A 27780-nucleotide genomic window follows, 5' to 3' on the forward strand; every position below is an offset into this window, starting at 1 on the left:
TCGACAAATTTTAAGCATGCTCAAAATTTTTAGACGTATGCCAGCGTATGGCGCACACGTTCCGCATACGCTGGCCGTAAGTTGTAGGCACGTTATGCGATCGTTGACACATGTCAACACACGTTACTTGTAAGTTACTCATAAGTCGAAACACGTCGAGGTAATGTTTAGCGTACCCAAAACTTATTTCTAACTCACGAGTAACATGCTTTGAACCTATGTGTAACGTATCTCCAACGTATATATATATATATATATATATATATATATATATATATATATATATATATATATATATATATATATATATATATATATATATATATATATATCGAGGTAATGAAACACGTCGAGGTAATGTTTAGCGTACCCAAAACTTATTTCTAACTTATGAGTAACATGCTTTGAACCTATGTGTAACGTATCTCCAACGCATATATATATATATATATATATATATATATATATAAATATATATATATATATATATATATATATATATATATATCTTCTTCTTCTTCCTTCGGCTGCTCCCGTTAGGGGTCGCCACAGCGGATCATCCGTATGATCCGCATAGTGATTTGGCACATGTTTTACGCCGGATGCCCTTCCTGACGCAACCCTGGTCGCCTCTTACGACACAGGGATAATATATATATATATATATATATATATATATATATATATATATATATATATATATATATATATATATATATATATATATATATATATATATATATATGTATTTGACGTCTTCCGGACGACCACAGAACTTACTGAATGTGTTTCTAACTTACAGCTACCGTATAATGGCGTATTGGCAGCGTTTAGGGGAATTGGTATATAAAATGGGGTTCACACAGGAGGAACCCGTCAGTGTTCCAGACTCCATGGTTTTTTTTTTTTTTCTTCGGCATGACGGTGATGTTGACACTTCGATTCCTAGTGCGGTTATGATTTAAATCGTTGAGCGGCAGCCTATTAATTATATTATATTATAACCGCACTAGAAATCGAAGTGTCAACATCACCGTCCTGTAGGAAAAAAAAAACAAAAAAAAACCATGGAGTCTGGAACACTGACGCTAAACACTACCTCGACGTGTTTCGACGAATGAGTAACTTACAAGTAACGTGTGTTGACGAGTGTCAACGATTGCATAATGTGCCTACAACACGTTACTCATAGGTTCGAAATAAGTTTCGGGTACGCTAAACATTACCTCGACGCGTTTCGACTTATGAGTAACTTACGAGTAACGTGTGTCGATGTGTGTCAACGATCGCGTAACGTGCCTTCAACTTACGGCCAGCGTATGCGGAACGTGTGAGTCATATGCTGGCATACGTCGAAAAATTTTGAGCATGTTAAAATTTGTCAACGAGCTCGGCGTACTACGACGTATGCCAGCATGCTCTTAACGTATACAAAACTTACCCATAATGTATTCGACGTGTGCCAGCGCTTTAGACAAATTTTTCATACGTCGGCATACGCTGGCAAAATCGTCAAGATGTGACAGCGGCTTTATAAGCGACACGTCACCGTCTCGCAGACAGAAAGTAACTGTGTTAACGTCCCACAAAGTTTTTTTTCTTTTTATGAAATAACTGTTTTCTTTCCTCTGCATAATATGAGAATTAACGTACGTTCATTGGGCGGTGTATATTAGACAGCTGCCGCGATCGCTGCGGACAAAATATGCATTACCTTGTTTGAGTTGTTACTTTTTTTCTTCTTTTGTTTGAGTTGTTTAAGTTAAATGTTACATTTTTCCTCAAATGGGTGTCTTAATTGAATGATAGAAGATGCGTTGATCAGTCTTCAAATGTACATGAGGCCTTTAAAATAATCTGAGCTACGTGGAGAGAAAAAGATGGTGGCAATTTCTGGACGTCTGGAGGACGTGGCCTGTAGAATGGGCAGCGCTTATGACCCACAGACAGACAGACAGACCCACAAATACGAACTCAGCTTTATATATTAGATGTCATCCCCTCTTATTCCACCTCCTTTTACATCCTAGTTCCCCTCATCTCTCATCTACTCTGTCCAGTTTCTCTACATGCCTAATGTGTAGATGGCTCCCAAGGGCAAAAAATTTACCTGAGACAATACCAGACACAAAATCAACAGTTAAAGCAAACAATAAGAGAAGCAGATAAGGGTTAGTATTTGATTACCTTGACAAGTACACCTGAGCTAAGCCACGTAAGGTATAAGTTTAACAAAGTTAAGTAGAGACCTTTACAATACCACAGATAGCAAATTACGAGAAACAGAATTTGTTTTCAGAAAACACATTACAACCAAAGTACACAGCAAAAGGTGATGATGTAATACCCAACTTATAGAGATGCAGATGTGGAGAATACAGAGGAAGAGTAAAAAAAAATATTTAAAAACAGGAAAATAAAAAGAGAATTCAAATTAATATGCAAATTAGATTTGTATGATATTCCCACCTTGTCTAGTTTATCCCACCTGCAGCCTGGTCTCCATGGTCATGCTCTGCAGTCACGACATCTTCTGTTGTTGAAGCTCCTTGACTAGCCCGGCTGATCCGCTCTCCAGAGCCTGAAGACATTGGAATAACGACTGCCGGAGGTGGAGACGGACGTGCAGGACTCGCCATCCTTTGATTGGGAAATGCTGTATGAACAGTTGAAAAAGAAGAAAGGACAACATAGGTCTCCATTTGACACTTCCACAAAAACCACAACACAATAAACGAAATAGGGTAGTGTTCTTTTTCAAACGAGGAAAAAAAAAATGGACAGTCCATAAGGATGGGAGGAACAGGAAGAAAGACTTGGGAGTATGTGTTTACGAAAGCGCCACTGTAAAACACACAAACAAACGAGGTCATCTCTCAGGGATAGGGTAAAGTAATTAGAGGTTAAAGTGGCCAGGTAGGGGATAAGTAAAATAAACAAATTGAGAGAAAACACGAGAGATGATTGCAACAGTTAGTTTTCGATTTCATGATAAGCGACGTTGCGTGTTAAACATCTCCCAGTACCATGTCGATACCTCCTGTGAAATCTTGACTGTTCAACAAATTATACATTTATATCGTTTATATTTCTTCATTTATCATTGTATATATAAATCTCAGTGTCTGTGTGTTTGTTTACAAGTGTGTTTTACAATGGCGCTCCAAGTCCTGCTTCCTCTTCCTCCCGTCCATAAGGACAGGTTCCATAAAAATGAAAAAAAATGATAATAATAAAAGAAAATATAATTTGACACAAATGTGGTGATGGATATGTCTCCACTCATGTTAGATGTCAATCCAAATGTAAATTTGATCTCAATTAAAGGTCATATTAGAAAGGGAGCAAGAAAAGAGAGATGAGTAGAAGAGAGAAAACATCATATACTTCAAACTCAAGTTATGGTCTGCAAAATGATTTTTCAAAGGTCACATGATCTTTTTCCTGTTGAACCAAAAATTGAATCACTTGATCTTTGTATTTCTGTCAAGTCCACCTTCAGTGACAGAGATGATAATTGAAAATGGGAGGGTGGGGGGGGGGGCCGAGTGATATGTATATATATATATATATATATATATATATATATATATATATATATATATATATATATATATATATATATATATATATATATGTATATATATATATATATATGTATATATGAGGTGTGTTCAAAAAGTATCCAATGTTAATTTTTCGTGCGTAAACAAATGAAGCTAGGGAGGCGTGGTTTGGTGCACGTATGTCGGCGATCCTAATTCATCTGCGTGAATATTTTCCCGCCTGCAGAAGCTGTCAGTCGCCGACAGACCGCCGATGAGTGTGGAAGTGTAAGTGAGCGCCGTGGGATTTTCGTTTTTGACAAAATGACGGAAAAACTTGAACAACGCTACTGCATCAAAATTTGTGTAAAGCTTCGTGATTCCCAAGTGGAAATGATCCGCAAGATTCAACAGGCCTTCGGGAATGAAGCAATGGGCACCACACAGATAAAAGAATGGTACAACCGCTTCAAAGATAGTCGCACATCAGTGGAAAGTGAAGCACATTCTGGTAGGCCCTCAACATCCCGAAATGAGACCGTCATTGACCAAGTGAGGACCCTGCTGATGCAGGATCGTCGAATCACGATCAGAGAACTTGCACATGAGGCGGGCGTCAGCATTGGATCCGTTCATTCCATTGTGACTGAGGATTTGGGCTTAAGGAGAATCTCAGTGAAGTTCGTGCCAAAGCTGCTAACGATCGAGCAGAAGCAACTCCGTTTGGAGATCGCACAGGACATGCTGGAGACTGTGAACAGCGATCCCAACTTCTTCAACACAGTGATCACTGGCGATGAGACCACAGTGATCCATCATTTTGTCAAAAAGGAAAATCCGACGGCGTTCACTAACCCTTCCTCACTCATCGGCGGTCTGTCGGCGACTGACAGCTTCTGCAGGCGGGAAAATATTCACGCATACGGATTAGGATCGCCTGCATACGTGCACCAAACCACGCCTCCCTAGCTTCATTTGTTTACGCATGAAAAATTAAGGTTGGATACTTTTTGAACACACCTCGTACATATATACATATATATTGTTACGGATCTGGAAACCATTTGCATTCAATATACAGATGTCCCAAAAGTCAGTTATGTCGTTAAGTATGTGTCTAGTCAGATCCCTTTCCTTTTGTCGAGTGGGAGAATCAAAGGCGTGCGTTGCGATTTCTTTTTCGTTAGTTTTTTCAATTTTTACATCCAACGAACAACCAACAATCATTCCATTCCCCATCACGATCCACCCACTGTCTACAAGCACTCTGACTTGCCAAGGCAGGGTCTTGCAGCCATTCCTTGCTGCTTCCACCAACGTTCCTTCCACAAACGTTGTAACTCTTGCACGACAGCCTGTGCAACATTGATAGTTACTCGTCAAGTATGAACCCGCATGGAAGACTGGCTGGGGTTTCCCGACAGGGGCCAATGCGGCGTTGATACTGTTACTTGTTGAGTGTGGGCCCGCGTGGAGGGGTGGCTGGGGTTTCCCGGCAGGGGCCAAGGCCCCGCACTGGAAAGGTGGGCCGTAGGACCTGTCCAATCAAAGGCGGACAGCAAGGTGTGTTCATCAAGGCCCCTCCCCGCTGAGGGAGGTCCATAAATTCCCGAGCACTCTCTGAGGCAGGTGGTCTTTTTGAGGTCTTGGAGGGTCTTTTAAAAGTTCTTTCGAAGTTTTTGGTGGGCGTCAAGGCGGCGAACGTGTCTCTGGTGGCCCTCTACGAGGAAGGGAATAGCGACCCCGACCCCCCTCCGTGGACCTCGGCCATTCACCACCCAAGCTCCACCACGAACCTCGAGTTCCACACGTGCGACTGGGGACCAAACCAGCGACCATTGTCAGGTGCCGCATCGCGGAGCACGCCCTTCCTCCGACGGTCAGGTACACCACCTAACTCTGGCCCCCAGCTTGTCTCTCTCCACGGCTGCGAGAGTCCAATAAAGACTCTGGGTTTCTTTTCATTTTGTGTGTGTCTCTGCGTGTGGGTCCATCTTGTAAGTAGAACTGAATAAGTGTTTTTGGATCATTGTAAATACTTCTTGCATATTCGCATTGTCTTACTTTGTGTCTTTATTTACTGTGTAATCTTACAATGGCAAACCACCCAGTGTAATCCTTGCTGTGAGGCCGCTTTGGCAGTACCGAGTCCAACATTGGTATGATGCAGACAAAATTCAGTCACGCGGCTGTCAGGGATGACAGTATATTAGCTAATTATTGGCCGTGTGAACAATGAATTGTAAATTGTTGGAGTGATTCACACAGGTATATGTGCATTGTGCATGCATATTGAATTTTGGAGCATGGAGTAAACACAAAAAGGAAGTAACAGTTGAAAGAAGACGACATGCTCTCTGTGCTTGATAATAACGTGGTTACTTGGCCTGAATGCAATATAAAAGATTAGAAGGAAGTTAAATTGTGCGCCATTATCAGTATTACTACAATCCACAGGATTGTCATGCTTTTTTGTTGCAATCGATGTATTTTATCTCCCGGTGGTGTTGTGTTTGTTTATCTGGTATGGAACATCCTTCCTTTGTCCGTTTAATGCCACTCTGCCCACCATCATTTCAAATAAACAGTACACGACCACCAGAGATCCTCCTCCATCCCTATAAATTATATTTTCTATGCTTATTTTGCCCTCCCCAACACCTCTTCTCACTGCCCCCCCACCCCCTCCCCCCATCCACTTGGTGATCACAAGGTTTCCTTCCCTCTTCTCCTCCTGCTCATTCATATCTTTATTGTGTCTATCTGTTGTCCAACTGTTCTGCCATCAGTGTATTTATTGCCATATACCTTCTGTCACCTTCCAAAAAAAGAAATTATACACATATATTTCAAGATCATTGGAATCTCCCATGATGAAGCCGAGTCTATGGGCCGATCACTTTCCCATCACAGACAGGTAGATGGTCTCGCTGTCTTCTTCCACCTCCTTTCTGGTCTTGCACCCTCTGTTCTTTCCATGCTTTATCCCCCCAGATTTGTGCAGGGCTCACATGGTCCACCATCAAGCCCTTTCTGGTGAAACTACCTAAATCCAGGATCACTGCTCACCTCCACTCATTTGTTCCTATTTTATTTTCCCACCTGTGGAACCAACTTCCACCTCATTCTTCCCTCCAAGTCTTCAAAGACAGCTGTTCACCACCATCTCAGATCATCCCCAATCCAAAAGCATGATCTTTTCTGCCCTCGTTAACCCCCTTCCCCCAATCTTTTTTCCAGTTTTTCTTTCCTGAGAATTTGCTTCTGTATCCATCTTGTCCACTCCTTATGTGCTCCCCTACCCCTCACTCTTTCCCACATGCCTTGTTTGTCCGTCTCCATCTATTTTGTCCTTCAGCCCTGCTTTCCACTATTCCTTTTATTATATTGCATCCTGATCAGTTCCGTGTTCTAGCATTTCCACAAGCTTTGGCTTTGTTTTGAATAAAAATTTTAAAAGCTCGCTGACTGAGCACTCATAATGACTATTTTGACAAAAATAAGATCCGTATCGTTAGGAATGTTTCATGAATATACATCGACATTGAAATGGCATCACATTTACAGAATGTCAAACAATCAATCTAAGGGGTGTCAAACGAAGGGGTGCAAAGTCTAAGTAACCATTGTAAAAAAAAAAAGAAAAAAAATTGACATTTAAAGCAAAAGCAAACATCAAATTGTTATAGTAGAAACTTTTTTGTGCTCAGACAAACTGATAATATAAGCTGTATGAACAGAAAATGTATACAGAGAGAGCTGCAATGCTTCATTTTCATTCAAATCTTTATTATGATGGACATAAGCATGGGATACAACAGGTAGAAAACAAATAACTCACCTGGAGGAGGTAGGTAGCCATGGAAGAGAACATTTCCACAAGATGACCTCTCCAACTCTTCGCACAACTGTAAACGTCGCACTGCACAGTACAGATACCATGGCAGATTAAGGTATCCAGAGAGAATCCTCACATTCGAGGAATAGCGCTCATCTGACACTAGAGATTCACATTTGTGTTTGGTTCAAGATATGTTATGCTTAATGACCGAACACACGCATTCATGAATCCCATTCTACATCATTACGTATATGAGCAGAGTACCCACCCTAGCAGGAATGCCCACCCTAAGGGCGATCTTGTTCCAAGCGTGCAACATGTTCCTCTGAAACGTCCCTTTATTTGGGTGGTGTATAGGCAACAGATAGCTGCCTCAATCGCTCCCAAAAATAATAACCTAGGTTATATAGATATGAAGCAAAAACATGCGTACTGTGTATGTGCATATAAAATAAATCATGGTTATACAACACAGATAATTCCAATTGCACTTCCCCTCCCCAAAAGGAAGAAAATGCCAAGATGGGTGAATTTGTTGTTTTTTTTTCCAAAACTTGTACATGGACAAGGTGCCCTGATTAATCCCTGAAGGTTTCAGCTTCCTTGGTGAAATCCTCAGGGAGTAGTTGAAACTCACAACATGCATACATACAACACTTTTCCTCCAATATGTGTGTGTGTGTGTGTGTATATATATATACACAGAGATTCAGAGACAGAGACAGAGATTCAGAGACAGAGAGACAGAGAGAGACAGAGAGAGACAGAGAGAGACAGAGAGAGACAGAGAGAGACAGAGAGAGACAGAGAGAGACAGAGAGGTCAAAATGTGCCTTCAGAACAATTTGTGGATGGCCAAGATATTTTAGATGCCTTTATATTTGACTGTATGATGTTCTTAAAATAAATACTTTCCCAACATTTAATGCACAATATTCCCTAACATTGCGTTATATTATATATTTTCGCTTGTGTCTCCTCGCTCCTCCTCCTTTGCTTAAACAGAGCTCAAAATTAGTCCAATAAAAAGGAAAAGACTCTGCCAGGCTGATAAGGATTTTGTCAGGGAATAAAAAACAGAAAACAGAATGGGTGAGAGGTAAAACTTGGCTGGAGCCACGCTGTGCTATGTGATGGCCATTCAAGCTTCCCATTTTGTACACTCAAGAGGGGGCGAGTCAACAACTCGGCCATGGTGTCCAAATACAGTCAAATGGTATTTTCAAATTTGACACACGATGCCGAAGAGTGTGGTTTTGTGGTCACAAAGTGGTGAAATTGTGGAAGTGTCTCCATCTTGTCTTCATATATGTGTTGATGCAGATGAAAAACAAGACAAACTCCTAATAAATCACCATTTTCCACCTAAAACACTTTAGGCACAAGTGAAAGTACATTCTCAACTCTCAAACCTCACAAGACAGTTATAAACTACCTCTACATAACACAGACTGCTGTTGTTGTGGTGTCAAGTGGGTCAGAATGATTATTATTTTTCAACAAAAATAATGAACTGAGGCAAAAATATATATAAAAAGAAAAACCAAGAAAGGAACAAATCCATCAAATGGCTGACGTCTGACAATTCTGCAAAATAATTCTGAAATGGCAGAAAAACATTGCATGGTCGGCTCTTCAGATGCTCCCAACACGTACCAAGTGGTGTGATGCCATAGAATTCTGCTTCATGTCGCAGAACTCCAATTCCCACTCCCCTGCAGAACAGCCAAATGGGGATTAAATAGCAAACTTTTCTCATCATAAGATCGTGTGTGTATATGTTATAGTGTGTGTGTGTGTGTGTGTGTGTGTGTGTGTGTGTGTGTGTGTGTGTGTGTGTGTGTGTGTGTGTGTGTGTGTGTGTGTGTGTGTGTGTGTGTGTGTGTGTGTGTGTAATATATATATATATATATATATATATATATATATATATATATATATATATATATATATATATATACATACATACAACACACTTTTTTGTTGTTATTATTTTTGGTGTTGTTGCAGTCATAGTGGGTAATGGGTGTAATATAGCCAAGTTATGTCATTAATACTTGTTTCATGTTTGAGTACGGTATCTTGTGTAAACAACAGGTCACATGTCGAAGTTCATTCAATAGATGATAACTGCATTACATATATGTTGAAGCCCCCACTTTCATCTCCTCTCCTCCCCTTCTTGTAGCCTTGACTCAATGCTTTGTCATCTGTCTATGTGTTTTCCGAATAAAGAACTGTTGGCCCAGCTCCGCAAGCCAAGTGGATCCCCGTGGAAGACAATACGGTGCACCACACGGCTGTGTGCTGAGACAAAGACCACGGAAAGGAGGTTCAAGGGGAGAGCCAATGAGGGTGGAAGGGCAAAGCGCTGGACATTAACAAAAAAGCACAGCATGTTCAGAGTGAACTGCAGTTTGGTAAGAGTTTGTGTGGACCAGTTCAGTCCGTGGGCAGTTGAGCAAAGCAGGGAGTTGAAGCGTGGCAGGCCGAAGGGCGGTAGCTCAGACGAGTGACCAAATAAGTATGAAAGGATCTAGACATGAGTACGCCTAAGAGAAGCGACAAAGCCAGGACGCGGTCAACCAGGCAAGTCTCGTTCCCACAGAGGAAAGCCCGCAATCTCGCTCTCGCTTACTCTCTCCCAGGACTCCTCTAGACCTCATGCAGGCATCAGGTGAGGAGACAGTTCTCTTGCTCTCTGGCCACTCTGCCCTCCAACAGAGGGGCATCCACATGGAAGATGAAAATAATCATTTGTCTCATTGGGTAACAATGTAGAGCACTATTACATCGGAACAGAGGAATAAAAGAACTGGTAAATTACCTTTAGTTAGTTGGTACGTGAAGATTCCAAGACAATATGAAAACAAGTCAGGTATTTTAAGGATATTGCAATCATAGAACAGCTTACTTGTATGCGAGTAAAATCCAACATTGTTTATTTTTCTAACAGCCCGTTTCTGAACACAAAGTCCTTCCTTGTCACACCTAAACTCCGATCTACCGACAAGGCCTTCATCTGCAGCTTGATGAAGTATCGCCGTCTCCTCTGGGCTGGCTCCCCTGCTTCATATATTGCTCAGCTTGACGCCGTGGAAACCAAGACCATTAAGATTATTTGAATATTCTGTGATAAAGCCGAGTCAATGGGCCAATCACTTCACCATCAAAGGCAGGTCGGTGGTCACTCTGCCTTCAACTGCCTCCTTTCTGGTCTTGCACCCTCTGCTCTTTCCATGTTTTGTTCCCCCACCCCCCCCCCGACTTCTTCAAGCTCACATGGTCCACCATCAACCCTCTTCTGATGAAACTACCTAAATCCTGGCTCACTGCTCACCTCCACTCATTTGTTCCTCTCTTTTCCCCACCTGTGGAACCAACTTCCACATCCTCTTCAATCTCATTCTACCCTCCAGATTTTCAATACAGCTGTTCACCACCATCTCAGATCATCGCCAATCCAAAACAATCATCTTTTCCACCCTCCTTTGTTAATATTAAAGGGACAATTTGTTGCCCTGGATCCAATCAAACACAAATCACAATTCAGTATTCACAGCATGCAAGACAGTTGCAGGACGACTGTGAGAGCAAAATAGATAAGAGTCATCCGCAAAAAGGACAAATGCCAAGACTGATGATGAGTTTTGAAAATCACTGATTATATAAAATTAACAAGTGGGCCGAAGAGGGAGCCTTGTGAGACCCCACAGGAAATTGACTGAATAGTCGACTCAAAACCACTGATGATATTTATATATATATATATATATATATATATATATATATATATATATATATATATATATATATATATATATATATATATATATATATATATATACATTGTTGCGGTTGAGGAAATTCACAAACCACCATTCAGGTCCCGTAGGTGAGATATCTCTGTAAGTACATGTGTAGTTTGCCCCAAACAAGTTGTTTAGAGGGAATAAATGTGATTCATTCGGGCTGCGACCCTTTGAGATAGCCGTTTTCCTGTTCTATCTTTATTTTGAACCAACCACATCTCAACCGCCATCACACAACAACCACCAACCACAACGCCGCTTCACAACAACAACGCCAACAGCCACGATCTTTACCTTCACAACTCGCTCCCGCAAACATCGCATCACCGCCATTCCAAACGGCACTACGGCCATAAACCACCATCATAAACCCTCCACCACCTTCACCTCTCTCTTTCTGCGGCCATTCCCGCACCACCTGTGAGCACCGAGCGTCAGGCTGTCCTGGGCTCGTACTGGACGCGCGCCAAGCCGCGAGTGCAAATAGAGGCCTTTCCGAGGAGAAGTCGGATCAGGAAAGATACACGCCCACTTCTGATCCGTCCAATCAGCAAGCGCGGGGCGGTTTGGCCCCGCCTCCAGGCGTGTGTGTGGAATCGAGATATGCAAATTCTAGGATCAGGGGGGAGTCGCACCCCTTTTTCTCCGTCCAATGGGCGTGCGTGGCACCGCCCCCGAGCTCGTTCTGATCCAGAAATTTGCATATGGGTTCTCCTGCCGGCCTATAAAGCGCCGAGCGCAAGGCGAATCTCGTCAGAGTCAGTTTGGGGGGAGTCGGCCTTGGAAGAGCGGAGAGTGGCAGAGTCGGCCTTGGAAGAGCGGAGAGTGGCAGAGTCGGCCTTGGAAGAGCGGAGAGTGGCAGAGTCGGCCTTGGAAGAGCGGAGAGTGGCAGAAGAGCGGAGAGAGTTTTGGGCAGAGTCAGTTTGGAGCGCGGAGTGGAGTCGGGAAGAGAGGGCGTCCCGGTGGTTTTCGGCAGTTGGCTGAGGAGAATTGGGGGAAGAGGAGCTCGGGTCCGAGGCAAGGAAGACGGCGGTCAGCGACGAGGTCGCGGTGGAATCGCTCGTCACGGGACCCAAGCAAGCCAGCTATACTCTTTCCCCAGAGCATCAACAATTCCCCCCCCTTTTTCCCCTAGTGCTGAGATAGTGCGAAAAGGGGGCCCCGTTCCCACCCCACTCCAAGCAGTGCCAACGAAACCCGTGAAGGAGCACGAAGTTGGAGAACCACCGCGCTGCCACATTTGCGGCTCATCACAAAGACACGGGTAGGACCCACCCGGTCTCGCGGACCTGACTGCTCTTTCAGGTCCCGCGCAAATATTTGCCTACAGGCCCCGTCTGCCCCCTAGTCTTTGAGGGTGGCCTTTTCTTTTGTTTCTGTGTAAACGTGTGTGTGTGGCGCCAGTCTGGTGAAGTAAAACTGTTAAGTGTTGCCGTGTGTCGGTCTTAGTTGGTAGTATCTCTGCGTCATTGTTTCTTTTGTAGCATTTGATATATGTGCATTCTGTTTGGCTGTATATGTGTGCTCTCCGTGTGCCGCGAAATAAATGTGCATTATGTTGAACTGTTTTCCCGTTTCGCTTTTTTTTTTTTCTTTAATTGAATCTCCATCTTGCTTCACGTAAAGGGTTGGTAGTGGGCTTAATACGCCCGATAATTAATCGGAACCGTCGAGGCCGACGATAACACCGCTCGGTTATCCCGATAGTACGGAATGGATCGCTTAAGCGGCCCGTGTCCGGAGTCGACCTGCGGCGAGGTGCGATCGCCCGGTCTACCCTCCGCGTGGGTACTTAGGTAGGTCGAGTTTGGCGAACAACCCTATCCCACGCGGGTGGCCGATTGGCACGATCGTGGTGAGGCCGAAAGGCCCACCCGTGACTAGCTCCCGGTGTTAGTCCGAGAGGGTCATGACAGAATTGTCCGTCCGGTGGGCGACGTGCCGCGATTCGAGTCACGTGGCCGTTCGCACGCCGGCGGGAATTCGCAACAATATATATATATATATATATATATATATATATATATATATATATATATATATATATATATATATATATATATATATATATATATATATATATATATATATATATTGGAAAGATCGTTCCTGAACCACTCAAAAAGCCCCCCCCCCTCCAAATTCCATAATGAGATAGTTTATATCATAATTAATTGTATCAAAGGCCTTGGAGAAGTCCAGAAAAATACCAACTTGGTGTGACTTGTTGTGAATTGCTCAGGCAACTTTATCAATAAGTAACAGCAATGCGTTGGGTAATTGAATGTTTTTGGTGAAAAACAAATCGAGACCGAGCAAAAACTTGACAATTACTTAAAAACTTAATTAGGTGGGAATAGACTATTTTTTCAAGAATCTTTGAAAAGGATGTCAAAAGAGACATTGGGCGGTAGTTGCCCAAGTCTTGATGGCCACCTTTCTTGACGATAGGAATGACCTTTGCGATTTTCATTTTAATTTCGAACAATATACCATTCGCTAAAGATAAATTGAAAATGTGGGTTAATGGGAAAACCGTTCTGTGAATAACCTTCTTAAGAAGAACAATGGTTATATCATCATAACCCAAACTCTTTTTCATCTTCAAATTACTAAGAATATCGATAAATTCCGTTTCATGAACAGGTGAGAAAAACAAAGTCTGTGGGTTTGGATCCTTCAATAAAGGATGAAAATGTATATCAGTGACAGGAATGATTTGGGCCAATATTCAGGAGGAAATAATTAAATGCATGGGCGATGTTCACGAGGATCCTGTACATGAACTCCATCAACATGTATATCACGAAAGACAAACTGTTTATTATCACTTTTCTTTAAGAGGTTATTGATCACATTCCACATACTTTTGATGATATTGAAGTGACAAGAATAATACCTGTTTTTTTTTTTCTCTGTGCAGTGGAGACGTTAAAATGTTGCGGCTACGAGTATATTTATGTTTGGTCTTTTCAGTTAGTTTTGCTTTGTATAAGTTTATTTTTCCTATTTATTGATCTAAGGAGACATTTTGAAACCCAAGGAGATCTTGATACTTTCTTAAAATTTACACGAGTAGGAAACTGCAACGGTATATTGGTGATATAGAGTACAATGAATATATCGGTTCTTTCCTGCCTGGAGGGGTGTCTTCCAGGATGACAATGATCCCATCCACAGAGCACGTGTGGTCACCCATTGGTTTGATGAGCATGACACTGATGTTATCCATATGTCATGGCCTTCTCAATCACCAGATCTGAACCCAAATGAGGATTCATGAGATATTCTGGAACAACGCCTGAGACAGCGTTTTCCACATCCATCAAACAGGTATGAATTGATTGACTTTTTCATGGAAGAATGGTGCTGCATCCCTCCTGCAGAATTCCAGACGATGGTGGATTCTATTCCACGGCACATACAGGCCATACTGCCGCACGTGGTGGCCCAACGCCCTATTAGGTGACTTTACATAAGTTCCTTTTTTTTGTCCACCACCTCTTTATTGTAACCATATCAAAGTGGTAGGCTTATAATAAGACCTACATGTTTTGTGGCGAAGCAGGGAACTCAGTGGTACCCATACCTCCACCAGGCTGAACAGTTTTGTGTCCCACCGATAGGTCGGATCTGAATCCGGACCTTAACCAAAATCGAATCGGCTTGATCTAATCACCTAACCAACTCATCCACATAGTTTTGTCATAACTCGTCCATAACTTTTTTTAAATATCATGCAAGATAATTGTTTTTGGCCACATCTCTCAATGGTGAAAAATCACTTTAAAAAATGAAAATAATTCTCGGATCCAGATACGGATTCGGATCTTCACCAAAATCGAAATGACTCGTCCTCGTCACACACCCAATGTGTCCACCAAGCTGCATCCGAATGTGTCCATAACTTTTTGAGATATCGTGCTGTATTTCTCAATGATAGGGCTGTAAATTAGCCCTATCTCTCAATGGTGAAGAATCACTTTTAAAATTTATAGTATCCGATTCAGATCTTCAGCAAAATCATATAATTTTGGCTGTCACACATCTAAGCTCACCAAGTTTTGTCCGAATCATCCACAACTTTTTGAGATATCCTGTTCACAGACAAACAAACAGACAGGGGTGAAAACAACCTCCGTCCACCTTCGGTGGTGAAGGTAAAAATGGGACATTTGAATCGACAAACACGGTGCGTGCACAGACGTCTTTGCCAACAAGTTCAATAAACAAAGTGCATCATCTTTCACAAATGCACACAAATTCAATCAGTCTCACACCTTCACTTCAATCTGTGATAACTCAGCAATTTCAAAGGTCACTAACTGAACAAGCTTTTTTTTTCTTTTTCTTTTTTACAACACATACAAGTACAACAGGTTAAAATAAAATATTTTTTTGGCCACAACTTTGTAAAAGCATGTCAGATCCCAACAACATTTTTAGTATTCACATGTAGTTTTATCCACATTGTAATAAATATTCAGCCCGTTTATGCTCTGAGTACGAAAGCTCGTCAATTATGTTACTCGGTGATCTGTTTTGAGCACCAGCAGGTGTGACAAGGTGTATTAGAGTTTTAAAAGAAATGCTATAAAATTTGGCTTGTGCACTTCCTGACTTTACGTATAACCAACGTCATCGCACTGCTGCGTGCAGCCAAACTTGAACACAAAAGCAATTTGATGTCAGTCTATTAGTCTTTTAACTTGCTTGGTGTTGGCTTAGTGGTTAGGGTGGCAGCTTGGGATCCTAGGGTCCTGAGTTCCAGCCCCGTTGGGCCGTTGAATTAATACACCAGGAGGTTGACTCAGTCTGTCATCCTTCCGAGGTCGGCAAAATGAGTACCAGTGCACTGGTAAGGGGGACACTGCATCAGCGGCATAGCCACGTCCCAACCAATGATGCAACCAGCAGCCACAGGCTGCACTCGATAGAGAAAGTCTTTTAACATGGATAGTTTGAGAACTGTTATGAGTGTTAACATTTGATATATATATATATATATATATATATCTATATATATATATATATATATATATATATATATATATATATATATATATATATATATATATATATATATATATCTATATATATATATATCTATATATATATATATATATATATATATATATATATATATATATATATATATATATATATATATATATATATTGAAGACTCCCTTGACCCTTTTAATGTCATTACGAGATGTATGAGATGTTGAAAAGTCTTACAAACATCAGCTGAAGTGTTGAGAACACTCATGTCTGTAATGTGTATCCAACAACAAAATAACCCTTGAAGGACTATTTCAACAAATAATGGGAACACAAATCGACAATCTGATTTTGTGCAAAAAAAAGGAGATATTTACAACAAAAACATGATGCTTTAGGGACTTTTTCATAATTTCACTTGCCAGTGGATGATCAATAAGTCAGATAGTCTTTTGTACTAACTGCAGATGCTGGCAGTACATATATATATATATATATATATATATATATATATATATATATATATATATATATATATATATATATATATATATATATATGGGGAAATCTATATATTATGTAGGTATGGGTTGGGAGTCAGGGAGGGGCAGAGGTGGAAGTGAAAAATGCAAGAAAATGGAGAAAAGACAACAGGGAAAGGGTTTGTGGGAAGAGAAAGACGAGGACGTTAGGAGGAGAGAGTAGATGCGAGTAATGAGGGTGGGGGAAGGGGAACGTATGGGGGAATTTGAGAGGGTGGGTAAGTAGGACACAGAGTTGAACATTTATGGATACATAATAAATAGATAGATGTCCCGAATGCAATCACATCTCCTTGAGTTTTCATTCCCGCATGATAAGCATCAGGTGTGCCAGGAGGATATTTTCCAATATGACGTCATTGTACTCATGTTCATCACAAATGCAATGAAAATTTCTGCTTATGCAGATCGCTGCAAGACTGGCGAACGATCCAACAGTGATGCAATGACATTGGACAGCCAGGGACTCAAGTTTGTGGTTAGCCTAGCTGATACATCGTTATGAAAAAGTGTGATGATCATAAAACATAACAAGGACAAATGTGTCCAAAAGCAGCGTCCTAAAGGTTTTGTCGGCTAAAAAAAACCGAAAAACAACAACAACAACTTCCGATATTTTGTCACGTGCCTTGATTAAGCCAATAGCGAGACCCATCATAGTGTATTTACGTATTTACGAAATAAATAATGTATTTAAAAAATTACAATATATTAAATGGAATAATCTTTAAATAGAAACGTGAACTTTCGAAACTTTAAAGCAAATGTCCGAATATATTTAAAAGTTCATGATAGGTGCTCTCAAAAGGCACCCTCAATGCGAGGATGTGTACAGGTGTTTAGTATTTAAGGAGATCCGGATCGTCTATATAAAGGAGCCGAGTCCTAATATAAAGGTTTTGTCTTCACAAGAAGAAGAAGAAGAAGAAGAAGAAGAAGAAGAACAACAACAACAACAACAACAACAACGCCGAGCTCTCTTAGAGCAGCGTTCCCTACGCGAGACGCTGCTAAAAATATAGTACAACTTTGTTTGTTAAGGGGCCATGATATTGTGATGCAAAAGGTTTTTGTGTTCAAACAAGGTTTGGAGTGCAAAGACCAAAAAAAAATGAAGCCAAGGGCATGAAAGACTATAATTACCCCCACCACCGAAGGTGAAGGAGGTTATGTTTTCACCCCTGTCTGTTTGTTTGTGTCCAGGATATCTCAAAAAGTTGTGGGTGGATTCGGATGAAACTTGGTGGAGAGGTTGGGTGTGTGGCGAGGACGAATTGATTCGATTTTGGTGAAGATCCGAACCCGGATATGGGTACGACAATTATTAAATTTTTAAAGCAATTCTTCAGTATTGAGAGATCGGGCCACAAACGATATATAATACTGTATAGCATGATATTTCAAAAATGGAATGGGCCCAATATGTTCTCGTGGATCAGGCATTATGTGGTGGAGGTATGAGCTCTACAGAGTACCCTTCTAGTTGTTCATGTGTTCGATACATACCGCAAGTCGAGTTCCTTTGTTCGCAGAAAATTCAAGATGGGAACAAATGCAGTCGGGTCTCTGTCAATGAAAATCTGCTGAAGCAGAAAGACGGGCCAATAAGTTAGAACATTTTCCAATGGGAAATCAACAAATTAACAAACATAGATTAAAATCCCAAAAGGATATCACATTAGCAGACACATTCATAATGAAGGACTAAAAAAATATAAATATATATTTTACCCCCCAACTCACCTCCTCCAGCCAATCAATGATCACCACATGTCACTTTATGCTAGGTTCCCACTGTCGTGCAATCCGTTACGAATGCCACGATTGGCCATTCGTAGCTGATCATGGAATTTCTCTGAAAGTCTGTTCCCACTATCACGATGCGCGGCACGATTGAAATCGTGGTCTCAAACCCCTACTGTTTGTCTGTCTGTTTGTTGGGTGGTGTTTGTCTTGTGTAAGATCGATCCCGATCACCACGATTAGGAAGCACGATTAGATGCGATCTGTCGCGCTTTGTTACGATGCAATACGATCTGATACGATGATCCCGATTGACAATTGATCGTAGAAAAATTTTGAACCGTTCAAAAATTTTCTACGATTAACACGATTGCCACGACTGACCTCAAGATCTGATAAGATCTGATAGGATCACCACGATTAGTCCACGATTAAGACCACAATTTCAATCGTGCCGCGCATCATGATAGTGGGAACCTAATTTTACAAAACCACATTTCTTGTTTTAGATTAGCAAAATGCAAATGGTCAGTCTTGTTCCAACAGTAAAATAAAATAAAAACAATGTCACCGCAGGGTGAACCGTATCTTGCCAAAAGGTGACCACGTGTGACTTCTTTAAGGTCACACTGAGGTGAACAGAGCTGCTATCCACCAGGAGCGACTCCTTGAGGAATATCTGCCTACGAGAGATTCCGATGAGAATCGTTCTACAGAGTAACCATGAAAAATATGCGTTTGCCTCATAACGTCATAATGTCTCAAGCTTGACATATCTAGAAAGCACTCATCGAGGTGTTCAATTTGAGGTACTACACGATATGGTTCCTAAAACTTGAAAATTTGACCTTGGGGTCAAATATGTTTGACCTCAGGCACTAACCATGAAGGTCAAGGCCAATCGCCACCAAAAATTAATCAGCTGGGCGCCAGACCATGAACTATATTCCCATGAAGTTTGAAGACGATCTGATCAAAATTACTCAAAAAACAAGGGTTTCGTCGACTCCCCTGATTTGCGACAAAGTGACCTTGACCTTTGACCTTGACCTTCAAAATTTTATGCGCTGAAAGGGACCTCTATAGGCCTCTGATATGTGAAGTTACAAAAATTTCCAATGACAACTGTGCTCTGCAGAGTTATCGATATGTGATTACAGACAAACAAACAAACAAACAAAAAAATTAAAAAAAAACATACAAGCTGACCAACATATCTTGCAAAAACTTCGTTTTGGCAAGATAACAAATTCTAGAAATTTAAAAAAGGAAAAGGAAAAAGGGGTGCAGCAATTGGGCTTCAAAATGATCCTATTTCTACTTCAAATCTCACTGAAACTAACCTCTGACCTCTTCTTGTATTTAATGGTGCATTCAAGGTTATAATATATAAATATATCAAATACTAATTTGAGTCGGAATGTTGTATTTATGGACCCTTTGAGTCAACCAGCAAAATTGCCTTACCTTTGTCAACAAGTAATCTAATTTTACTCATGGTGATTCCTTACTGCTCTCCCCCCTCTCACCCCACACCCCTCCTGCTTGTACCAGCCAAACCCTTGCTCAACATTATCATTACTCTCAACTCCTCTCTCAATATGGACTAATATTGGGTAATTATGTATCAGATGAAATCGATGAAGCATCAGCCGTGATGGTGTAATGGTTAGAGCGTCCGCTCCGAGTCTGGGAAGTCGGTAGTTTGAACCCCGGCAGAATCACATCAAAGACTTAAAAATGATACGCGCTGCTTCCTTGCTTGACGTTCAGCATACAAAAGGATAGAGGATGGGCAAACAACCATAGGTTGGTAATAACTGTGCAGGCTTTGATGTGTCTCTGCCTGCATCAAGGTTCCTTATAAGAAAACTCGCATTACAATGCAGTCAGTAGCAGATGTAATCTGTTTTCAGGCTCAGATTTTGGTCTGGTCACTCTACCTCAGACAAGGACATGCTTTGTTCCTCACATAGTATACAAAAAGAAATATAAAAATGCACAATCTGAAATAAACAGTCAATTTGGGCCCTCGTGAACACACGAGTCTCATAACATAATCATATGCTAAGTCTTCAGGATGAGGAGATCCTGCATAATTGGTTGATTGGCCTGCAGATCATCCAGCTATTACAAATGGTTCTCCTGAAGGATACCACAAAAGTGCTCAATCAGAGAGGGTTTAAGCACAACATGGTAGGCCATGACACACGATGTGCAGTCATCACAAACCAATTCTGGGACATAATGTTACGAAAACGGCATTATATAAATCGGTTGGCGAATGTTAGTCCTATATAGAACAACTGTTAAACATTCGCAGATAATATAGTAAGTTCTGGAATGCTCCATGATAACCGCTCACAACATCAGCGAGTGGCTACGACAGCAATAACAAGTGTTACAGGAACATTGCTCTCCAGGACGTCTTCACACATTTTCATGCTGTTCCGAAAGTTGAGAATGAATCTCGGCTCATCACGTGAACAGCACATTGGCCCACCTGAAAGTTAAACACCAATGTAGTATCTGTCTGACTTGGGGAAGTGAATTTTGGTTTGCAGTGATTCTGCATGGATTTTCATTCAATGTTGGCACCCATAACCTGTTTCAGCTGCAGCATGCTATAGTCATTACAGCTTGGTTTCATGGGTCTCTCATAACAATCAAGTCATCATCATCATTACAACGGGCTGACAGGACGCCAAGAGGTGCACACACTCGCCTCGAAGCTGTCTTGCCTGGGTTCGAATCCTGACCCAACTATAAACTGTCATCCTGGTGTTTCACAGGCAGTGCGATTCATCAATGTGTGTGCCGTCTCTCGGATGGACGTTAAACTGGGTGTCCCGTCTGCTGGTATTAGTTGGTGGACGTTAAAGATCCCATGGTGTCCTTCGCGAAGAATAGGTGAGCCTTCGGCAGCACCCTGGCCAGATTCCAAATTCCTGCCCTTACCTACAAGAGGGCATTGCATCACACCCTCAGCCAATGATGCTACCCCACAGCCTTGTGCTGCATACAAAAGAAGATCATCACAATTTGTAGATCTGGGTTGAGCACTCCAGGCTTGTATTTAGTCTTGCTTGTTGTTTGGCATCACTGTTACAAACAAATTGTCAACAGACCAATAAATCACCTAAATAAGCATAGAGTATGATTCTGTATCTACATTGTCCACCCCATGCCCTCCTTCTTCATTATTTTATCCCTCAACCCTGCTGTTGGGTGCGTTTCCCATCCATATCTCTTTCCCTCTCTCTCTATACTATTCCTTTGTTGAGTTCTGTTATGTCCTGATACATTTCATGTTCTCCATGAGCCTTAACTTTGTGTTAAAAAAACACCAAATAAAAAAAACTTTCAATGACAATGAGAACTAGAACAGCACTCAATAGAGCTCGTACTCTGCCAGACTGGACAGTGCACGTTTTGTATCCCATTGATAAGCCGGACCATTGATAAACCAAAATCTAATCAGCTTGTTCTCATCACAAACCCAACATGTCCACCAAGTTTTGTATGAATCTGTCCACAACTTTTTGAGATATCCTGCAAATAGACAAACAAACACACAAACAAAGACACAAAGGGGTGAAAACATAACCCCCATCCACCTGCAGTAGCAGAGGTAATTATTAAAAACATGAACAGTATGAGGCATGGGGAAGGAACAGTGTTCATTGTTGCCAAGAAAACAAATTTTTACTTCCACCAAATATATCGTTTTACACTTAAATATTCAACAAATAGCGTGTTACATAAAACACTTTCAATACGTAGTAAGGTACAATTTAATCTTGATTAATCGGTTTGATATGGTAACATACGATTAATATCTCTCATTCGGCGCTCTGTAAGAGCTTTGCGGAAGCAGGGTCGCCAAGTTTTCTCTCACATATCTCATGGTAATTCATTCCAAAAATTAGCACCCGTGTACGATATCGAAAATTTCCTAGAGATGTGTGACATTTTGGGAGTTTTTCTCTTCTTTTGTCTTGTACGATAGTTATGTTATATTTAAGAACAATATCGAAAATGGAAGTTTGTTATTTATCAAATCATACATAAAGCTACAAACAGACAGTCTATATAATTGAAAAACATTCAATAAACTCGATTCTTTAAACAAAGGCCGACACCATGACAGAATTGTATTAAATGTAATTGTGCTCAAAGCCATCTTCTGAGTTAACATTATATACTTCAAATTTGTTTCATAGGTGCGATCCCACACATCATATGTTGCTGTATAAATGCCTTATAAATTAAAATCAAAATATGTCTTGGGACATAATTTAACAATCTATATGAAATATAACACCAACTTTTTGCCAGATGCATTTATTAACGTTCTGAGTACGATTTTCCAAGTGAAGTGTTTATCTTTACATCAAAGCAACACATTATGTATCATCAACCTCACTTATTGTGGTTTCTGCAAACGTGAGGCCTCCCTGTACCGTGATGGTTCGTCATCGTCTGCTAATGAGCATAGAATTTGTTTTCAATAAATTAATCATAAGTTTATTCATATTACACCAACTTGTAACCATTTCCATGTGTGTACTTACTTCTATCATATATATATATATATATATATATATATATATATATATATATATATATATATATATATATATATATATATATATGTATATATATATATATTGTTGTGGTTACCAAATTCGCAAACCACCATTCAGGTCCCTTAGGTGAGATATCTCGGTAAGTATATGTGTAGTTAGGCCCAAACCCGTTGTCTAGTGGGAATACATGTCATTTATGCGTGCTGCGACTCTTCAGGATAGCCGTTTTTCTTTTACTATCTTAATTTTGGACCAACCGCCATTGTTACCACCACCAACCACAACATCAACCACCCACCGCGGCACCGCTTCACGTCACACCTCGCAACCGTCGCATCGCCACCGTTCTTGCGCCGCTTGTGGGTACCGGTGTTGGACTCGTGCAGGGCGCGCGCCGAACAGCGTGTACAAAACCACGGATTTTCCGCTCCAAAAACGGATCAAAAACGACACACGCCCACTTTTGTTCCGTCCAATCGGTGAGCGAGGGGCGATTTGGCCCCGCCTCCAGGGCGTTGGAGGGCGGTCGCTATATGCAAATTTATGGATCAAAAAGCATTCACGCCCACTTTTTCTCGGGCCAATGGGGAGCGAGGTGAAAGGTCGAAGGCAGGGGGTCAAAAGCGAAGCCACGGGGCTTATATAAGCGACCGCGTTCGTCAAGTCAAGGGAGTTAAGACTTCGCAGTCGGTGGAGTTGGGAAGAAGAAGCAAGAAGGAGTTGGTCGTCGTCGTCGTCGTCGTCGTGTGCGTTGGAGTCGGAGCGAAGAGGACGGAGCTGTGGAGAGGCGGCGAGGGCAGACGAGGGGGTGCTCGCGTCGTGCCGGGAGCTGCACACCAGGGAGGCCGACGGCGCGACCTGGTCGAGGTGGAGACGCTCGTCGCGGGACTCGAGGCAGAGTAAAAATCCTCCTTTCCCCCGAGCATCAGCAACCCCCTCCTGTTTCCCCCCGCGCTGAGATAGTGCGACCAAGGGGGCCCCCTTCCCACCCCCTACCAGACACTGTCCGCGAGGCCCGCGGAGTTGAGGCACCATCGCCGCTCCGCGTCTCATCACCAGACGGGTAGGCCCGACCCGGTCTCGGCCTCAGGCCCGCCTCATCCTTGAGGGTGTTCTTTTCTTGGTTTTGGATATGTGTTGTCGGCGCCGTCTGTGAAGTAAAATTGTATAAGTGTTGCCGTGTGCTCGCGTAATCGGTATTAGATCTGCATTGTCACATTTGCTTTTTGTGTAAAATTGCATTGTGTTTCTTTTCCTTTTCTATGTGCTTTTGGTGGAATTGAATATGTGTGCTTTCCGTTCATCGCGAATAAATGTGCTTTGTGTTGAACTGTTTCCCGCTTCGCTTCGTCATTTCTTTCATTGAATCCTCATCTTGCTTCACGTAAAGGGTTGGTAGTGGGCTGAATACGCCCGATAATTAATCGAACCGTCGAGGTCGACGAATAACACCGCTCGGTTATCCCGATAGTACGGAACGGGTCGCTTAAATGGCCCGTGTCCGAAGTCGACCTGCGGCGAGGTGCGATCGCCCGGTCTACCCCCCGTGTGGGTACTTAGGTAGGTCGAATTTGGCGAGCAACCCTATCCCACGCGGGGGCCGATTGGCTCGATCGCGGTGAGACCGAAAGGTCCACCCGTGACTGGTTCCCGGCGTTAGTCCGAGAGGGTCACGACTGGATTGTCCGTCCGGTGGGCGACGTGCCGCGATTCGAGTTACGTGGCCGTCGCACGCTGGCGGGCGCGAATCAGTAACACTGGTGTCAGGTCGTGCGATACAAATCCATCGCCCTCCTCGCGGCACTGGTATCGGAGAACAGGAAAACGGGCTCTCCTGTCTCCAGCTAAATTCACGGGAATCGGTCCAGGGGTGAGAGAAGCGACCGCCGATTCCCTCCAAATTACGAGCGAGCGAAATTAACCCTTCACGAGAAGCAAGATGGCGTCTCAAGGCGAGCGGGAGCCGGGGGTATTAGAAATGGATGTAGAATATGTAGAATCCATGGCTCAGGATGGAATACCCGTGCAGGAAATGTTAATTGTACAGGAAAACGAACTCGCCCAACTGAACCCAGAGCCCGAAATGGGTGCGGCAGCGGCCGCGGTATATGACACCTCCCCTCCCCCTTTCCACCAAAACCCTTCCCCAACCCCTGCCGAAACGGCTCACCCAAGCGCACTGAACATGGCCCAGCTATGCACCATGCTGGCGGAAATGACAGCGAACATGATCAAGCAAATGAATGAAAAGATGGATACATACACAAATGAATTTATAAACGAAATAAAAGGAATGAACGAAAAGATGGATACAAATACAAATGAAATGAAAAACGAAATGAAAGGCATGAACGAAAAGATGGATACGAATACAAATGAAGTGAAAACGACGATGGATGCGAATACACAGCAAATGAGGGAAGAAATGAAAGAGCTCTGGGGTGAGACGCAGAACATGGGCCGAAGCCTGCAGGCGGGCATGAAGGCCGTGACCGGGGAGATAAGAATGGCGACTCCACGTGTGAGAGCAAACGAGCTGGGAGGGGGTGCAACGGCTGACAGGCCCGCGGTGGAGGCGGGTAAAAAAATAATTTGGGGGGCGTGTTGGGCGAGGGTCGTGACAGAAGAATCGACGGTGACCAAAAGGGAAAAATTAAAGGGGGAGACCAAAACATGTGAGACGAGACACGAGGTGACGACAACAGAAACTTATAAATGTATAGAGACACGGGAGACAGAAAAAATAGAGGAGAGACTGCACGATGAAGACGGGGTAAGTGACGCGCACACACACACGGAGGTAGTGGAGGATAATGGGGGTGAGCTCGCGGAGCGTGTAGGGACCCAGTGCGAGCAGCTGGTTGGCCTCCTCCAGGAACGAGGGGAGGGAGTATGCCCCCTTGAGGCGAGTCACGACCAGGTGAGTTCGGTCGTGCTTTGCGAGGTTGAGGGGACGGGTGCTGTGGACAGGTGCACGGAGAGCTTGGGGGGTATAGAGGCCCCGGAGACCCTTGTGGGGACACAAATCCCCAGTGTGGTTGTCCCTGTGTGTGTGGTGCAAGGCGTGAGTGCGTCCCCGTGTGTGGAAGCGACCCCGTGTGTGAGTGGTGTGGTGGTGATGGTGCCAGGGTACGTGCTTCCCAGCACGCCGTGTGTGGGTGAGGCACCGTGTGTGAGTGAGGCCGTGTGTGTGGATGAAACGGCCAGTGTGGATGAGGCACCGCGGGTGAGTGCCCCCGCGTGTGTAAGTAGTATGGTTTGTGCGAGTAGTGAGGTACGCGTGGGTGAACGGCCGAGTGCAAGGGAGACCGTGTGTGTGAGAGAGCGGTATGTGAGGGAGATGTCGGTTGGCATGCGGGAGCACGCAGCCGCGTCTCCCGGTGTGAATGTAATGGAAGGGAGTGTGAGCGTCGTAACACGCAGGTGTGCGTGGGTGGAATAGAAGCGACGACGGCGACATGTAAGGAAAGAAAGCCGAGTAGCGGCTGTAGCTGTTTCGGGGACCGTGCCGGGTTCACCCAGCAGTGAGCACGAGGTCCGTGCTGTGCAACGCACGAGACCACCACGTGCTCGCTTGCGAGAGTGAAGTCCCGGTCCGGAAACGCACGCGGTGGATTTGCCGATCCCGCGGACGGACAAAGTTTAGGCAGGATTTCGGATTTGGACCGGACGGGTTCTCCACGCGATCATGTGTGTTAAGCTCCAACGGGCAAAGCACATGTGTTCGCGTGGGGAACCCCTCGAGACGTGGGGCTTGTGTTTTTTTTTATGCGCACGGTGACGCCATGGCTGCACGTGGGGTTGGAATCCGGCAGGAGGGGTATCCCTGCCGGATGGCACCGTCCAAGGAGGGACGAGGAACACGTGCAGCTGCATGACGTCACGGGCAGGTGCCAAGTGCGCGAGTTGCCGCGCAGGTGCTGCGCATGGAAAAAAAAAAAAAAAACTGCAAGCCTCACTCTCGGGGCACAGGATGGAAACTAGTTAGGGGGAAGGGTTAGCTTAGCTAGACCGACTCCATGGGGCAGGGGTAAGTCCTCATGGAGTCCGTGGAATGGATTAGGTAGAGGGATTTAGTGAGCTTTAGGTTGGGAAATAAAATGATTTATTTGGAGACAGTGACAGACCAGTGAATGTGTAGAGGGGACGTAGCTTAGCTACGTAGTGTTAAAAGGAACGTGCTACTAGTTTAAGGGACGACGTGGGAGCACGAGTTAGTTAGGGGATGTGGTTAGAAGGATGGCAGAGTTCAGTGGTGAGTGTGTTGAAGAGTTGGTGAGTGAAGTGGAAGCATGTGCTTGGTGAGTGAGTGAGGCCAGCGGGTCTGTGTGTATGGAGCGAATGGGGAATGCATGGTGCGATGAGTGATTGGGGGGAGGAGTGACTCCCGCCCAAGGGACCCCGGGGTCAGAGTAAAGTGAGTTAGCTGGGTTAGTCAAATTGCAAAATGGAGGTTGTTTTGTTGTTGGTGTGAATGTAGGCTCGAAACCCGTTTGGAGGGGTGCAGGAGCCCTGTTGACGGGCTTGGGAGCGTGGCTGCGAAAGGTGAGTATCGCTGAGTGGGTACCCCGGGCACCAGGCTAGTCGGCCGTGGTAGGCCAAGGGCCCATGGGGGGCCGGGATAGCGTAGTGGGCACGGGTGCGTCTGCTTGGTGCGGAGGCCCGGGGCGCCATTAGCCGCGTGGGCAGTGTTGTGGGCAAGGGT

The 27780-nt window shown here is 43.4% G+C and overlaps 1 protein-coding gene across 13 annotated transcripts in view; it reads right to left on the reverse strand.

Annotated features, from left to right (window-relative positions):
* The window catches only part of LOC147020852 (BTB/POZ domain-containing protein KCTD3-like), a 97156-nt gene that overhangs the window by 53840 nt on the left and 15536 nt on the right, over positions 1 to 27780 (reverse strand). For 8 of the 13 annotated variants that reach the window (XM_085896543.1, XM_085896539.1, XM_085896545.1 and 5 more), the window contains 4 exons: positions 18250 to 18326; positions 9043 to 9101; positions 7387 to 7467; positions 2489 to 2656 (listed from right to left, as the gene is read on the reverse strand). In XM_085896543.1, the coding sequence (XP_085752669.1) occupies positions 2489 to 2656; positions 7387 to 7467; positions 9043 to 9101; positions 18250 to 18326 (385 nt within the window). The remainder of the gene's footprint in view (positions 1 to 2488; positions 2657 to 7386; positions 7468 to 9042; positions 9102 to 18249; positions 18327 to 27780) is intronic. The other 5 variants (XM_085896551.1, XM_085896547.1, XM_085896552.1 and 2 more) reach the window with 1 other exon arrangement.

Source organism: Eptatretus burgeri, chromosome 9 (assembly GCF_056783735.1).
Source record: "Eptatretus burgeri isolate ZD-2024b chromosome 9, Ebu_testis_v1, whole genome shotgun sequence".
Lineage (NCBI taxonomy): Eukaryota > Metazoa > Chordata > Myxini > Myxiniformes > Myxinidae > Eptatretus > Eptatretus burgeri.